The sequence below is a fragment of the Micropterus salmoides genome, unplaced genomic scaffold, assembly GCF_014851395.1.
Source record: "Micropterus salmoides isolate LMB-PRFRI ecotype aquatic unplaced genomic scaffold, ASM1485139v1 Ms_hic_scaffold_20, whole genome shotgun sequence".
Lineage (NCBI taxonomy): Eukaryota > Metazoa > Chordata > Actinopteri > Centrarchiformes > Centrarchidae > Micropterus > Micropterus salmoides.
In genome coordinates this window covers 8307259-8325535 of record NW_024041151.1, presented here as the reverse complement: position 1 = coordinate 8325535, position 18277 = coordinate 8307259, and the positions used below count along the sequence as shown (strand labels likewise).

At 38.5% G+C, this 18277-nt stretch overlaps 1 protein-coding gene across 1 annotated transcript in view; it reads left to right on the top strand.

Annotated features, from left to right (window-relative positions):
• Window positions 1–14834: 14834 nt before the first annotated feature.
• LOC119914541 (netrin receptor UNC5D-like) overlaps window positions 14835–18277 on the top strand; it is a 182759-nt gene continuing 179316 nt past the window's right edge. Inside the window, exon 1 of the mRNA XM_038733895.1 lies at window positions 14835–15352. Within this exon, the coding sequence (XP_038589823.1) occupies window positions 15268–15352 (85 nt within the window). The 5' untranslated portion in view covers window positions 14835–15267. The remainder of the gene's footprint in view (window positions 15353–18277) is intronic.

Here is an 18277-nt window from a genome sequence, read left to right as displayed (position 1 = left end):
TTTAGTAGAACCACTATGTTATGCTATAGTGTACAGTTTGACTCGTAACCTGCGGATCATGAGTTTATATGTAAGACCAAACCTGTGATAATAGATTTTTGGCCATTTAGGGACAGCACAACAAGCTGTAAACACAACTTTGGCATGATATCACCATATAGAGTTGATTTTAAAATATTTACAAATATTAGCAAACATTTTCCCATTTACATGCCCAGCAGAAACAGAGCAACATTAGCATGTTTTTAGAGTTGTATTTATTTGTCTATTCACTCTCCTTTTAACTCTGTTTTGGACTCCACCAACTCCTGAGGGAACAGGCTTGTTAGCTGCTAGATCCTAAATTTTCACCAGTTAGTCACTGACTTTGTCTGTCTGCTGTTTAGGGTTGTGCGGGTAGCATACAGTGGGGTTATCAGAGCATGCTCAATGATAACAGCTGCCTGCTGCATTTGGAGACAAGGCTAATAAGAGTCAAGTGAAGTGAAGTCAGTTTTATTTATATAGCCCAATATCACAAATCACAATTTGCCTCAAGGGGCAATCTGTACAGCATACAACAACCCGTGTCCTTCAAATGAGGACCCCCCCTCTGATTGTCTGGACAAGGAATTTAATGTTTCTGTTTCTTTACTGTGGAGGATAGCAACATTACATGTTACATTACAGTCTGATTGCTCTAACTCCAGTGCAGACGAACTATCTGCTACATATTTCCGGTAACAAGGTAACATTACCATAACACAACAGGGCCGTGCAGAGACATTTGGAAGGGCACATGGAACAAGGATTTAAATAGGGCTGTTCTCAAAATATCAATAAAGAAATATATTATGTATCCCTTGCTGATATATACAGATGCTTCTGTAGCGATACATCAGTAAATGCTGTGATGCAGAGGAAATAAGATACCAGATTCAAAAAAGGTGTGGGAAATAATGAGGGTGACAGGGGTAAGAGTGAGACAAACAAATCTGTAGACAGAGGTGTGTGTGTGTCTGTCTGTCTGTCTGTTGCTTGCTCATGTTTCTACAGTATGCAATATTGTGATAATGATTTTATAGATTGCATTGTGACTCTGAGATATATTAGAATTTTTATTCACTATGTCTAATCATAACTTTAAATAGATAGACTAGCATTAATCTTTCACATTAACATTTCAGACCTTTTTGGCCATTTCTTCTTCACTCTTAACTTTGATGTCAGGAACAATTTTTACCTTACATTGACACTGACTTTTTATTTGTATTTAGAGTTATTGAGTTTTTATAGTAGTTTAGCTGGTGTCAACACTACTGTTGCTGTTAAAATGTAAATACTGTTCTGAATTAAGTGATCATTTTAAAAAGGGCTGATAGCAGGCTATAAGTCGGAGGAATAAGTATCAGTAAACCTGTTTTACCAATTTTGTTATAATTATTTTTAGACTTACTGTAATAATCCTAGATCAAGTGAAAAGTTTTTAGTCAAATTACATAAAAAAGACCACACCCCTTGACGCCCATGAATTTGCTACGATATTTTTGGAGATGTGAGGTCCCGCCCGCTAACGGGTCCGGCCATCATCAAGTGCTGCTGTTCCAATTGCTGAATGACGGAGTGCGTGCTCCCATTCCTTGGAGTTTGTACTCCCGAGCCGAACATGCCAAGTCCGAGCTTTAATGTATAGAAGTACGAACTTGGCGAACTCTGTATTGAGAAACAGCCAGGGCTAACCTCCTTCGTGTTGCTGTGCATTACCAGCACCACTCCACTAGATGGCGCTGTCGCAAAAGAACTACAGTCCTAAAACTGCGGTCCCAGGATTGCGGGGGTCCTGAAACTGCAGCCTCCTGTACTGCAGATACATAATATTGGCTGAATCACTAACGGTGTCCGAACGGGAGGACTCGTCACGGATGAGGTCATCAGGTGAAAGGTCATCATGTGGGTCATTTTATTTACTGCAAAATTATTATTCATTCAGTTTACTTAATGCTTAATACTTACTTTAATAGTTTGATTGGGCAGGCCTTCACTAAAGGGCCTTTACAAATTTAAAAATAAATAAATTAAGTAGGCTACATTTTGTATTGGCAAAAGGGCACTTTGGGCATCAAACGGCAAAAGAGGGTCTCATTTATAAAACTGTGCCCAATTGTCTTTGTAAATCACAATCAACTTGAAATGTGGCGCATGTGAGGGAGCTCCATGACCGACCCTTCAAACGCCCATAGTTACCTATAAATGGTCAGTGAAATGCCCCTCATAAATATTAATATGTACTGACTGCATGAGGAAAAGGAGGCAAATTCTGATAGAAAAGCTACAAAACGAAATTTAACTCAGTTTGACACTGACATTCCTTTTGGTGAAGCTGAAGCATGTTGTTTGGTGGGTAAAAATGCACTTCCACGCAGAGCTTGTGCACCGGAGGAAAGGGGTCACCAGAGCTCCACCCCTTTATAACCGAGCTACAGGAAGGGGCATTCTTCCTGAGTAGTGACGTCACTGGCTGGAGGGGGACACACACATACAAGACTGGATGACCCAGGTACTAATTTGGAGTCCCCCGTTTGAAAAGATAGTTAACCAAATGCATTCCACTTGGGTTTAAACATTTATTTAGGCTACACAAACAGTCCAGTCACTTAACAAGGCTGCTGATGAGTTAAAAGAAATATGACTTGTTTTATGTGATGCACACTGAAAGATTTCTTTAATAAAATAGTGTTATATTTTCCATAATGCATTTTACAGGAAGCACATCACATCCACACGCTGGCGCACAGCATTTGGCTCAATAAGGCAACACACATGTGATAACAATATATGAAACTATGCACTTGTATTGACACACTGAAAACTGACACATTGAAAGCGGCATCAATTTAAAGGTTTTTTGTCCTCCTGTTCACCTTATTTATAAGAATAAATTGCACTGCATGCAAGTATTAATTAAATGATTCCTGATTAAACTGTACAACATATTTGAGGCGTTCTTTTGCAGAAACATATCTCCATTTGTGTTGTATTATCCTAAATCTGATTCTTTGTGTGTGTACTGCATATGATCTTAAATGAGGTATAATAATATTACACTATATTATTATATATAAACTTTATTATATATATATATTTCGATTTAATTTACACAAAAGTAGGCCTAGACTATTCATTTCAAACCGTTTCATCCTTCTGCCATGTGAGTCGTTGGTTCAGTTTACTTACAGGACCGCACATTCTGCCATTAAAGTTAGTTTTTTATAGATCACAACCTTTGCTTGGGAAGTGGTGTACGCATGTTTCCAGTCCTGTTTTGTACTTACGCACCATATAAATGAGACCCCAGATGCTCAAGCACCCAGCGCACCCCCTCTGCACGTGTCTGTAACACAACATTTATAGCCTACTGTAATTATCTCTAACCAGACTACAGGCCATAATGCTCAATTCCGATTTTTTTCATATTATTGCTTAAATGTGGCCCATATCAGACTCCAGTTTGTATCATCCGTGGCCTGAAAGTGACCTGCATGCGCAGAAGAATAATACAAGTCCCACGCAGCACACTGTGGTACAGAAGTAGCCTAAACAGAGCCACAGAGGTTAGCTTCTACTTGCCAACCCAATTTTCACAAATCTCCCGTATTTCATTGTCCTCTCACGGGTCACGTTCCTCCCGAATTATGACAAGTGTTCACAACTTTTTTATTCTTTTCATTACGGTTTCTTGCGCTGTACAACGCAACTGCCCAACTTACTGACGTTACACTTCCTCTCTCTGTCTTGCTCTACTGCGTCAGCTCCGACAAGAGGAGATCTCGCGGTCCTCTGGATTTCAGGTGTAAGAAAGGGAATTTGTGGGCAGATGATAGGTAGAGGAGGAAGAGAGACACATGTCTAATAATGGCCTTTGTGTAGCTCTTTCATTCATAGCGGCTCCCTCTACTGGAGAATTTTTGAGTGACATCAAAGTCGCTTCAATTCCGACCTGCGTGTCCAGACTCAGGTCGCATTTAAAAAGATCCGATTTCGGATATTGGATTTGGACCACATATGAAAGTGGCCCACATCCGAAACAGAAAAGATTGTTGTCCATGTGTCCTGTTGACACTGTTATAAAAAGATCAGATCTGAGTCACATTTGAGTAAAAAAATTGGATTTGTGAATAAAATCGAAATTGAGCATTAAGGCCTGCAGTCTGAATGTAGCCTTAATGACTGGCACAATGTATCAAATGACATGCAGTATAACATGACTGACTGACTGATGTCAGTCAAGTAAGACAATTATGATGACAATATTGTAAGATGTAAGTAAGGGCTGTGGATCCAAGAGGATAACTACTTTAGGTTTAGTCCATTAAGTAAAATTTGAGCCACACCACCTCCTCTCCACCATAGAGACCTGGAAAGAGGACAAGCCATACAAACACTAAAGAGGATAACACCTTTCACACAGAGAGGAGAAACAAACATAATGAGAGTGAGCCAAAACAATAAAGTTACAGGCCTTTAAACCAAAACAATTGGTAGCGCTCAGGGGAACTGTAAAGTTTCTGTATTCGTCACTACGAGTGACACCTTTTATATCACACATTTTTTTCCCATTATTGACATAAAAATATTGGTTAGTGCATCTTTAAATAAAAACAATAATGCATCATAGAGGCTTCATTTCTGTCTGGCATACATTAGTATTGTGACAGTGTGTGGGGTTCATTGATACTGAACTAAAAGTAATAGTAGCTTGAGTAGTAGTCCACTGGCTGAGAAATAATGGCTTTATGGAGGTGGAGGCAGATATGGATTTTCAAATTGGATAGAAACATGGGGTCGGAGGGCAACTGGCAAGTGGATAATTGGCAAGCACATGTAGATCCGAGTGATGTCAGAGCTGACCTGCACATCACTACTGTGCTGATAGACTATTTTCTATTCAGTCTTAAATTGCTACCTACATCTCTGCATTACCAAAAACTTCTTTCTCACACTTATCACCCACTGTCGTTGATAGCCAACACAACCATTACTTCATATCACAATGTGTGTTCAGAAACAAATGTCTTTACATTTATCTCTCCAGGGAGGCTTTCTGTTAACCCCCAGAGTTCTTGGCAAGATCAGCTTCTCTCTTGTTTTACACCGACACCTGTGTTTACCCCTGTATGTTTTCACTCAGTTCTTTGCCCTTGTTTTAAGAGAGAACGGCTGACTGATTGGGGAGGACAGATGACTATTCAAGTTTGGGCTGGAGCCAATCCCAATCCCTCTTCTGGTTTTCCCACTCAAGGTCAACAGCGGAAGGAGGGTAAAGGGTGTCATTCCGTCTCCCGGAGGTACAAATCACAGTGGTAGACAAGCAAAACACCTGAGCTGTCGAGCACTGATTTAAGACCTTGCAATGCACTTGCCTTACTTTTTCACAACTTTTATTCAGGAGCAATTGTTACATATTGTTGATATACAGGCCTGTTATACTATATATGTATGTATATGAATACAGCACAGATTATATATTAACATACATGACAAGATTACAATGACAAGACACTTATGATGTGCCTCTTTTGTTTGGCATCAAAAGCAAAGTTGAAGGAGCAGAGAAAAGACATACACATGCGTCATTCATGATTGAGTCAACTCTCGCTCTTCATACCAATTGATTGCAGGATGACAAAACATGTCAATTGTGTGCAATCCAATTTCAGGAGGAAAATATATGTTTCTTTGATCATATGGAAATAAATGTAATGTTTGAAAGAACAGCAAATGTTCTTTTTGATAAAGAAAGTGGTTTTCTTTGCATATTCACTGTCAACATTTCTTTAAAAAATCTTAAAATTTAAAAACACAGAAAATTCTTGCTGTTTCACATGATAATCAACTCATCTCCACACAATTTCTGTTTTGTTTTGAAATGAGAGGAAATTGAGAGATGCATGGTTAAGAAGGAAAAACAGATAATTGGTCTCAGAGGATGGGATACATGATCTGAACTCTGTTCTGAGATATCTTCATGTTGTTTTAAGATGTACATGCCAGTGGCGCAGTTGGCAGTGAGCCCAGTTTGATATATCTTTTTTTTCCACACAGTTTACTTTTATAACACTTCTACTAACAAACTCATAACAACCCAAAAATGTCAAGAAGTACATCATAAAAAGTCAAACATTTAGTAGATATATAGTTTTTCTTCCTCCCTGTTCTTTGTCGAAATGACAAAATTAATTTTTTGATGGCTTATTTGAGTACATGGAGTGCATGGATACATACTATTTTAATCTAAGTTCTACTTGTTTTCATTGTGACAAGCAAGGACACACTCGTACAGTGTGAGAATTTCTTTAAGGCAGTTTGTATCTGTCAGTTATTGCATTTTATGCTTGACTTGAAATATTAACCACATCTTTGAGCATGTTCTAGAATAGGCTTTGATTTGGCACACGATGCATATGTTCATTTCTAGTTTTCTTTCTTCTTCTGGTTCCTCAGAAAACAGTGCACTCGACTGACAGAATCTAAAACAGAATCTTAGCTAAATTGCACGATCACTGATTGGCAGTTGCTCTAACCCTCAGGACGATGTTGCACCAATCACCAAAGACAGTTTGTCTTCACCTTTGCATGAATGTCAGAAGCTTCAGGGCAAGATTACTAGAGAGTCTGTGGGGGAATCCAGTTAGTCAATTTTGACATTTGATTTCCATAAAACACAAGAAGTGGTATATCTGTGCAGACCAATTTTTTTCAACCAAATTTTGGTGTAAGTACCATAATTGCACTCAGACCATGTTGGTGTGATCTTTCAGCTGGGTGAAAGGTCTTTTTCTATCTTTATATTTTTTAGTAAGAATGCATAATGTATAAAAGTGGCTTGCTACCCTCATACCATGAGATGATATACATTTGCCAAGTATCAGAGATTGGAAAAGCAAGGAAACTATCCCTTCAATATCTGTATTAGAACTTTGTATGCAGTGATTGCAAAACAATGAGTAAAACTGCTGAATGGCAATTCTGGATTTACATATGATTTCTGAATCAAAGTGATGAAGTAACTTGATGGGTTACTGTATCTAATTTGCTGGATTAACCAAAAATAGGCATCCCTGTCTATGAATTGCATTTCATAAAAAAATACAATAATAACCACAAATTATATTTTTATGCTTTGGTAACATTGCTGCCCATTTCTGCTGAGATCAGCTCTAGATGTAGCGTTATTTTCTCTCAGGTATGTAATTAAATATCAGACATCCGTTTACCTTGTATTAGTAATAACATGTAAAGCGTGACGTGACGGTGGGGAACAAACTGTGATTCTTACTGCTGAATCATCAATCATAGCTGCAAGCACGTAGGCCTGGGGTTGACTGTGAAAGTTTCAGGCATGTTTGTCTCATTATAATAATAATAATTATTATTATCATATGTAGCCATTTTGCTACATTTATGCTTCACACAACAGCTGCGGCTGTGTTTTGCGACCTGACCTTTCTTTTCTCCATGAGAGGGAAGAATTTAGAAAGTTCCGTGGCGCTGCAGGGAGCCCCCAGCTGCAGTAGTGCATGGATCATGTGTAATATTCATCCCACCAGAGGGAAAGATCACCAACCGCTCACAGCGTGTCGGTTATACTAGCGACACAACCTGTTCCGGAGAGGGAGTGTGGCAGACCAGGGACAGGAGATCGCGGAGCGACTGGCTAGCTGCGGACGGTCAAGTGATAGTTCCCTCTGGCTGGATGAAGTGTGACGCTCCTCATGATCCATGATGAGAAATATAGAGATCAATGTCAATAAAGCAATCACAAATCATGCTATTAGGGGAGCTGATGTCTTATTAAAAGGAGTTAAGCTCCCCCTGGCCTAGTTCGCACCCTGTTTGAGAGCATGCCCCACGGGTCTGGTTCTTTGGTTTTGAATAGTGATGATGATGTTACATGATTGTCTGGTGTCTAAACAATACCAACACTGCGTTTAAAAATGTTGTTTTTTTAGAAGGATTTTTCCTTTAATTAGAATACTTTAAAATGGATTTTCAAGTTATGGATTAAGTGGTTAGTGCAAATATAGCTTTCATGGACACAGTAGCCACACAGTAACAGTAGCTTTTTTTTAGTTTTTCATACTTCATTCATCATGAATGTGATAACATACTGAGTCAATCAGTTCAGAGATGTGAGACTATTTGCAAATAAGAGAAAGCCTACTCACATATACCAGTGCATGAATTCCCACAGTCAGCACTGAGCCAAAGGTGGAGGATGAGCTGGGGGGAGAGAAAGACCTTCAGGCTGACTTTATCCCTCTTTGTCCTTATGTGTAGAGAATCCCCAAGTATCAACAACAAAAACTGTTGCCTGAGAGCATGTCCCAAGGGTCTGATTAGCTCCATGGACCCCCGGCCCTGTCACTGGGATGGCTCTCTAAGGCCTGAGCTCGAGGGCAATGGCTCTTTGTGTTGTACCAAGTATGTCCTGATTCCATTACCACACACGACAACACAGATAGAAATTCATGCACATATAATGCATGTTTCTGCTTCCTGGTGTGCATGCAGCTCAGACCTTGAAACTGACAAATGCCTAGATACTCATTTATACTTAAAGAGGAACGGGGTACGCTATCACCTCAAGGTCCAAGCAGACTGATTTGAGAGGAAAACACAATGCAAGAATGTATACATTTTTTTATTTAAATAATTTTATTCAGAGGTTAACAAAAAGTAGCTGGCATTCTTCAGGTTTGAACAGAGAAGGATGAAACTATATATGGACACACCTCACTTTGTTTGATGATTTAACCATGGCCAACATATATAACCAGATATTAGAAACAAGGCAGAATGATGATGTGCAAGCTTGAAGTAAATACATATAATTATTGTCCTACAAACAGGCCAAATAAGTGGGAAGGAAAGTTGGAGGGGTTGTTTCGAGTTCCCCTGGTAAAGTCATATTTTCCCACAGATAATGTTAATGTGACTGACAGTTGGAGCGATTAGATGGACATTACCGAACTTAAAATTCTGTTATTTGCACAGCTAGCTGCAGGTGGAAGGTAGAGATTACAATTTTGGGAAAACTTATAGGACAGTGAGAACTTACAATCAGTAGCTTGAATAAATTTTTGGGATAATTTTGGATGCAATCTGCAACTATGGCACTTTTTTTTGTTCTCAAATTAAACAATGAGTGCACTTGTATACTACTACTACTTTATACTATCCTACATTGGGAGCACTCAGTTGGTGGCTTGACAATCAGTGTGTGTGTATATATATATATATATATATATATATATATATGGTGAGCTTTAGCTTTACATCGCAGACTATGATGCAGACATATGCCCGTCTTAAATAAGTGATTCTTTTGTTAAGTTGTGGATGTTGTATAATCTCCATTAGTGTTACTAGACTGAACCAGTTTGCACTCAGAGCTTATTTACCACATGAGAAAAACAAAACTGCTTAACAGTAAAACCTCCCACACAATGCCTCTGCGTAATCTATTATTTTGTTCAACTCATTTTGCCCGAAGGCCGGCAGAACACTGCAGAGAGAAGCAAGGACATGTTGGTTAAATGTTTCTATCACATCTTCAGCATAATCACTTTGTGTTTATAAGGACACAGCGGTCACATATCACCTGCTGTGCTCTATGTGTGTTTGCTGCCTCATCAAAATAGGACTGGTCTCTCTCCCTCCTGTACTCACCCTTTAGCATAAACAGAAATGTCAGAGCTGTTTTATTGTTACAGAATATTTACACTAGCTGTGGTAATACCTGCTTGAAGAAAATAGTACATGTCATAACATCTTTTATCTCTGAGTTAAAGTGGTGCTTTGCTTAAATTTAAGGAATTTATCGAGTTTAATAGCTAAACTGTTACTTGCTTGGTATTGTCTTCTTCCTTTTGAGGTTTTGTGCTCAACAGGACTGTAAAGAGACCCTTTGTGCTCTGCAGACCTGACAAAGCTAGTGCCAGTTTCGGCTAGATAGGTGGATGGTGGAAATGGATGGCAAACATAGAGATTAGAAAATGTACTTCACGGTCTTTGTCACTGTCAATGAAACATTTCTGGAGATTAATCAAAAGTTATTCTGGAAAAAGTGCTAGCAGACAGCAGCAGTGTTTAATTTTTAGAAGTACACATTAGTGCAACTTCTCCTCAACACATAGTCCCACAGCATTTGGCAAACATCCCACTGTTTGACCATCATAACAGAAACTGTTCACAATACCTGCTGCCACCTAAACTCTAGTCTAGGCAACATGTGGCAGGTAGGCAAGCAGAGCACAGCCTTTGTCACCTTAAGAGGACTTAAGCAGTTCTTGTAGAAAGAGTAATGAATATTCCCTGTGGTTATTGTGGGGATCAATGTCTCCAGTCAGTTTTTAAAGAAAAGTGAGTGCAGCCTCAAGAATCCACCACAGATTTCAGGTGTTGTATATCCATATTTGGGACATGTATTCACATTTATGGTGTCATATACATGTATTGGTTCTGCACCTCCTACACCAGAACATGATTTAACTGTCAGGAGAAGCTGTTGTCGACTCTCCTTTCCATTATATGACTGCCATTACGCCCAGGTGGGAGGTGCATTGCTTTTACAAGCAATGAAAATACCTGATTTTATTGACCAGCTCCCTACCACATCTACTATTAATGTATGCGTCCTTTCACAACTAATCTGGAGGTCGTCATCCCTTGCCTCTGATCACGAAATTACCACTGGTTGTTCACGCCCAAACGAGCTTGTACCCTGAGTCCTGTGTGTGTGCCTTGATACAAGGAGATCAGAGCCTAGAAGAGGTATCATAAAATGTTTTAGTTATGCTGTCTTGACGTCCTATTGATATCCAAAATTGTGATAATTACTTGCATGTTTGTAACATGTTGGTGTATCTTGATAGGTATTGTACAGTATGTGTTCTATGGAATTAGCATCCACGATGCGCCTTTTTCCTGTGGCTTTTAATACAGTATATGAAATACTTATTGTGGTTTGTATTAAAAAAAGTTAAATAGAACATGGTGTAGGAGTTATTCAGCACAAACTTAGAACATGACATTAAAGATTTCCTTAGGGTATGCTCTCTATGAGTTATTTGTTCAATAAATAATGCTGTGCTTTTGTCTAAGCTCTTCCATTATTGATTACAGTAACTGATATATGAATAGTGAGAACTATACTATTAAATTAGATAGAAAAATAAACCTAATACATTGATTTTATTTCTTGTCTTTTGTAACATAATTGCATATTTTGGCTATGCACGTCCTTATAGGTCCTAAACAACAAAGAACAATGGTGAATTGGAAAGCGAAGGCTATTATTTCAGTATCAGCACACACGTTGTATATTGAATACTCAATTTTGCTGAGCCCCGGGAATATTGGACTTGTGGGCTTACGACAGGGGAATTGCTGGTTCAAAACTCCGGGTTAGCGGTAAGGGAGGTCGATGAGTAACTGTCTATCATCTCTTAACTACATTTCAAGTGATGCACTCAAGGTACCTTGTGGAATTTCCATATACATTTGCATTCAACATTACTCACCAAAACACGAGATATCCTTAAGCCCTAAAAAACCTGTGGAATTCATTTTTATACCTCATAAAAGATTTTCAAAGCAGCAGCCTTCTTCTCTTCCTGTTATATTGACATACACTTACCTTTTACAGCACATTACCACCAGCAGCTACTACCCTTTTTAGTCAGCAAAAAATGTGTATCACATCATCTTCTTGCTCATACACATACGGTACAGTTCAGCACAGTATGTGTCCATGCCAGTTCAAGCGCCAAACAAGAACATACAGCCCTAGCAAATCTGTGACTTTTTTCTTTGTACTTCTAGTGCCAAGGTTTTCTAAATTCTCACTTTCTGCAGCATCGGCACATGGCAAATAAACTATGGTTAAAGGGAAGTGTGACATTTTGGAAAATACACGTATTCATTGTCTTGCTGAGGGTTAAATGAGAAGATCAATACCACTCTCATATCTGTACACTAAAGGTCAAGCTGCCGTCTGGCACATAACCCCAAATAAAACAGCAAACTGTCATTCTTACTTGTTTTTGTGTGGATTATATTAATGAAATGTAATTTGCTAATTATCATGTTTTGGAGGTGTTGGTTGCCAAACACTCAACAACGTACTGTGAAAGAGTTTCTTTCTGTAAAAGAAAAGAATGAAACTGGCACCACTCAAGTCTGACTATGTGTCTCACTATGATTGCGAAGCATGACGCATGTCCACTCAGACAAAACATTGCATATTAAAAACAACAGCACTGTCATAGGCACGGCTCTTTTGCAAGACAGATTCATTTGACTGAGTAAATAAGTGACATTCACTGTTCCTCAATGAAGGCCCTGCAAAGTTGTGAGAGGACTGTAAATGACAAACATACACAAACGGGCAATACACAGTGAGAAAAATGAAAGGAGCTCCATGATACACACCAAATTCAATATACAGAAGACAACATGGTGGATTATTCATGCTTGTCATTCATTGCTGCTGTGAGTCGATGCTGCTGCAGCTTGGTTGCGATGAACTATTTGCCTTGTTCTTTTAAATGCTTTATGTGGTAAAAGCAAGAAACTGCTTGCTTTGTACAATTCAGAGAATTTCGATGCAAGAACTCACACACTCTGTGTGTCCCACCAGCAGATGAATGAAGCAAAACAATCTAGGCAGCAACACATACTGTGATGTCTCTTGGCTCGTGGAACACTGTTGGGATGCATCTGTAAGTAAACATGTCTGTGTATTTACAATAACATGTATTTGCAGGATATTTCCTTGCATCTTATGTATTTATTAGAACCGGCAAGCCTGCTTACTCCCTCGCTCTTGTCAAACAAGCGTTTTAAAGATATTTTTCTGCACATACATGTTTTACTGAATTTGAACACAATATTATAAATAACAATATATTTTGTGTTGTAGGTACCCTGGATGGAGCAAATACATTTTTACAGGCTGAAATCACACTTTCACCCTATCTCCACTGAAAAGGTTATTTATTTATTTATTTTGTAAACTTATTTATTGTTTTGGATTGCATTGAACCTTATCTGAACAGGAACTGCCCTGTTCCATAGCCAAATTTTTTTGTCCTGTGGGTTGATTATACACAAGAGCTGCCGTTTTAGCAGTCCCACATTAATGACCCACAACATTGTTTCCCACAGTAGATCACTGAACATTTGCCATTTCCCATGAGCATTTCAGGGACATTATAGTACAGTGTGAGGCACTATAGAGCTGCCCAGGGGCATTTAGTTGCACTTATTTCATTGTCAATCAACAGCCCATGCTTCTTACCACAAACACACACATTAAAGACAAGTTACTAATGTTTTTCTGCTGTCTCAAATCCTGCGTAATCAGTCAGGATTAGAGTTTACAGTGCACTAGCAAGTAAATGTGTTATTTTAATGTTTTATAAATAAGAAAACAGACATATTCAGTCAACAAAAGAAGATAATTTGCAGTGTCTTTCCATTGCTCATGGTCTGTCAGGTAGCTCAATAGCCTTAAGGGTGTCCCAAATATTTAATGCACAGTTTATGGCTCCCTTTAGAAATATTATCAAGTAGTTAACCTTGCGTCGCGGTCTGACCCCTGGCAAGAACTCTGGGAAATGAACCACTGAATTTGTGTTCAATAGGGTAATTATGTCAGAGAAGGTTAAACTGCAGTGATTTCTGAAGGAAATATATTCATCTGACACCTACAAGGTAACTTATAAACAACAAAATGTTCTTTCAAAACACATGATCAGTTTATAAGATATAAGGCTACCCGACCATAGCGTATATGCAGTGGTGGCAATTCTAAGACACTTTACTTGAGCATTTTAATTTTATTAATTTTATCTTTATACATCTACTGTACTACATTTATTTGACAGCTGTAGGTACTTTACAAATTCTGATTTTAAAAACCTGATTTTATGATGAGTATTTAAAATAGGATGCATTGTTTTAAAGTAAATTGAAGAATCCAGTGGTGTGAAAAAACCTAGAATCAGGTTCACCTCAGCCAACTATCACATTTAAAGGCTATTTCATGTTAATGTCAAGTACTACAATATATAACAATACGATGCTGCCAGACAATGTAATTTGCCTGCATAGTAAGTACATTTTCTTAAAATCATTTTGCTGATTTTATATTCAAGGCTTTTACTTTTAATAGAGTAATGCTATTTATTTTATTTATGTGTTATTTTAGTAAAGGATTTGGATACTTATTCCACCTCTGCCTATCAGTACATAGATAAGAGGCTGATTAAATGCTTCAGCAAAAATAATCCAAAATTGAGTTTAATACAATAATAATACAACACAAGTATTGATGAATTAATGGATGCATACTTTAAATACGTTAAGTACACAATGCTGATTATACTTCTGTAGTTTTTAGCTACTTGTAATTGTATGTGTAGCCTATTGTTACTTAAGCAAATGATCTAAACTCCTCTTCTGCCACTGCTTTATATTCCTTTGAGAAAAAAATGTAAGGCTGACTGATCACTCAAATATGAACAATAAGATGAATGAAATCATCAGGGGAAAACAGCCTAATTTAACTCAGCTACTGCCTTTTTAATTGGCAATTGGACACCAATCAGAGGCCATATGCTCATAGGCTGAAGATAGGCATTAATTAGTAAAAACCTAATTTTTCAGACAACGCCACAGGCAAGAGCTCCAAGGCAATGGTGTCGACTTCAATGACCACATTGGTGGCCAGAAAGGTTGCTTGAGATGTGGCTGAAAAAAAAAAAAAAAAGAGTGTGATAATTGAAAGACGTTTTCTTTCTGGTCATTACAGGCGCGCGCGCATATAAACACCGGTACGCACGTGCGCATTTCTCAACAGGTTCACAGAGGTTTGGGTAAGAGCTGTCTCAGTCTCTCTTCCTCTCTCTCTCTCTTTCTCTCTTCCTCACTCGCCCTCCAAAAACCCGAAAGCTGTTGGCTCGCGCGCGCTCTGTAATTATTCCACTCTCGCGCAGAAGAGTGCAGGCTGCTGAAAGCTCCGCACCACTTTCCATTTCTTCCCTCCGCACTGCGATTCCGCGAGGTGGCGGGTCTACTGGCGGACACTAACTAGCCCAACACCTGGAAAGAGCGTTCGCGAGGGCACGGAAACGTGTTTAGAGGTGCCTCGAGGAGACAACAAATGTTCGAGACCCACGGCCACTGCCCCCAGACCCGACGGGGAGGGAGACAAGCAGAGCAGTGATGGGACAGTTTTCGGGAGGATGCTACTTGAGTTTTGGCATCCTCGTGCTTCTCGGTTCGCAAGTCCCGTCCACATTATCTAGAGGTAAGCACAGCACGGACACACTCTTTGATGAGCTGAAGGTTTTTTACCCCACAGGGGGTCACAGTGGTCTAGAATAAACTCGAGTAATAAAGATGTGTGTGATTCGACAGACTGTTTGTGGCTCTGGTTTTAGTTGTGTTTGGGTTCTGAAAAGTAATATTCCAACCGGTGTTAACAGTTTGCGTGTGCGTGCGACCATAACAAAAAATAAAGTGAGACATGTTCAGCTTGCATTTCAATTATGATTGTATTTGTAATGTGACACGCGCTGGCTAAGCAGTGTTTAAGTAATGGTGATTGGTGTTTTTAAAAAACTGAGTCGAGTTTCGTTTACTATAATTAAGCTAAGTGGGAAATCAAAATCAGTTTGGCGAGCAGTTTTGTTCAGAGCAGAACTGCACCATTATGTAAAATTGTTCGCCCTATTGAACTGTAATGGAAAGGGAGATCATATTACTCGATATCGTGACCATGGCCAACTGAGCAAGTAGACAAATGTTTGACAAATCATTTTGCTCATAGTTTGATTTTTTCTTTTCTTTTTTTTGAGCTTTCTTTCCTTCTTTTTTAATTTTTTTTAAATTTTGCGGCTAAAGCCACCCCATGTGGACAATTACAAGGGGATTTTATTAACCACGTGAATTAGTTTATTTACAAGTTGTACTGCTGACAAAACATTAGTCTAGCCTGCCTGTATGTTCTATTTTGCTCACTTATTTAGCTCAAAATATTGTTTCACTAAATACAGTGTACTCCCAAGGTTGGTTGTATAGAGTTGATTCAGGGGGATGTGTTGGCTTCTGTAACATCAGATTTTGGTTGCTTTCATTGCTGTGAATGCTTTTTATTTTAAGTTCTCAAGCATGTGCAGAAATGTGGTATTTTAATAGTAAAAGGCTAGTTGATCCACTGGGTGTACAAGATGGGTTGTCCTATGGAGAATACTGCCAGGTTTATCAAAAGGTAAATGTACTGTAAAATCCCAGTGCCTTTAGTGATAATGCACACATTTGTGTTTATCCGATAACAGTTTGTGATTTAAGCCTGAGAGAAGACTGATGTGTTAAACATTGTCCAAAAATGTTTCCATGCAGTCAGAGGATCATGAAATAATTTTTCCTATGGTGAATCTGTCTTGACCTATTGACATCCATTTAGCTCACAAGACACTGCAACAAAGACACATTTGCAAGTCAATTAGTTAACTAGCCCCAAGGTTTTCATTTTTGCATCCCAAGTTTTGAAATTAGCTTCAACTTAGAAATTTGCATAGCATAAATATTAGATTAAGCATATGTATCTTCAGGGTAACTTTGCATGTACGGATCAGGAGGGCTTTTGTCTTTCTTTTAAAGTTAGTCTGAAAGGTATTGAGTTTAACCTTTCAAAACAGGCTGGACATTGTATTTATATGACCAGCTTTTCAACAGCGGATACATTTCCATGTCAAATGTTGCATGCTATACGAAAGGTGTGATCTCAGCTTGGTAGAAAAAACAGTGTTGTGAGTGTATGACAGTAAAATGGCTGTGCGTGGAAAATGTGGTTTTCCTAAGCAACATAGTTATATGTTGTTATACATCTGCTAGATTTTAAAGTGGTATCTGTGTTTGCGATGGCCCTCTGCCAGGCTTTAAAATAAATATTTATGTTGTGCAATAATATGGATGTCAACAGTCAAATACTTTATGCAGAAATTATATGAGTTGAAATGGAAAAGGCAGACTCTACAAGAAACTGAATAAATAATGCAGGCAAGGCTAAGTTATGAAGCATGGTTGAAATAAAAATTCTGTTCTTTAGCCATGCACATGTATAGACTCCCTACAGTCAGTAATATATTTCTCAATTAGAAGCCTGGTTATAATTCAGTAATCAGAATTCATTCTTTATGTCTCACAAGGATGGGTCCCCATCACACGCCTGCTAGCATACAATTTAAAGCTTAGCACACTCAGAGAACACGGTGTGACGATAACAAACTTACCACAAAGGAGAAACCTAGAATCAGTGCTTACAGGTGGATTCAGGGCTTCTCGGGCTGATGAAATTTTGAGCAGCAGCAATGAACATAGCAGAGGTATTTGCTGAGTGATTAGTGAAGCAGCAAGGTTGGCAGTGAAAAGGTGATCCAGTTCACCACAGTCTGGATATGTTTATATGTAAGTAGAGTGAGTCACACATGAGTCATCTGTGTGAACAACTGGGGGTTTGCACGCTCTCCTCTTCCTCACGAGTGTAAATTAATTTCTTTGAAGATCATTCATTTTGAGCTATTATTGATTTCGGAAAACGCTCGATTGTCTCATTATTTTAACTGAAACCAACCTCAAAACAATTTGACACATAAATGAATTAGTTCTATGGAAAATAAAGATTCTGCACAAAAACATGTATGGTCCTAATGACTGCAAAGTTATAATATGTAAGTTATATATATTTTCTCGATTAGTCGTTTGGTATATAAAATATGAGAATTTTGAAAAATGGCCATCACAATTTCCTAAAGCCCAAGGGGATGATATTAAATTGCTTGTCTTGCCTTCACAATTGAAAAGGCATTTTATATGGGACATATTGAACAACCTCCAAAAACCTGAAGAGTAGTCCTGAGCAGAGTAGTCTCACATATCCAAGCCAATCTCTAAAGCTATTTTAGCAGTCAAATAACCGAGACAGACTGAGCGCATGGGCGCGTCCCTGTACTTCGTGAGTGTCCCGTGCCTGGTGCGAAATATGAGAAGATGACTATATAAGGATATCCAGAAATCTAGTATTCTACACCATAGTGAGCTTTTTGCTCACAGGGATTACTTTAATATAGATTTACCTCATTATTCAAAACTTGTTATGATGATGATGAAACTTGTTATATATATATATATGACAGAAAATAAGGAAAAGCATAATAGGTCCACTTTAATG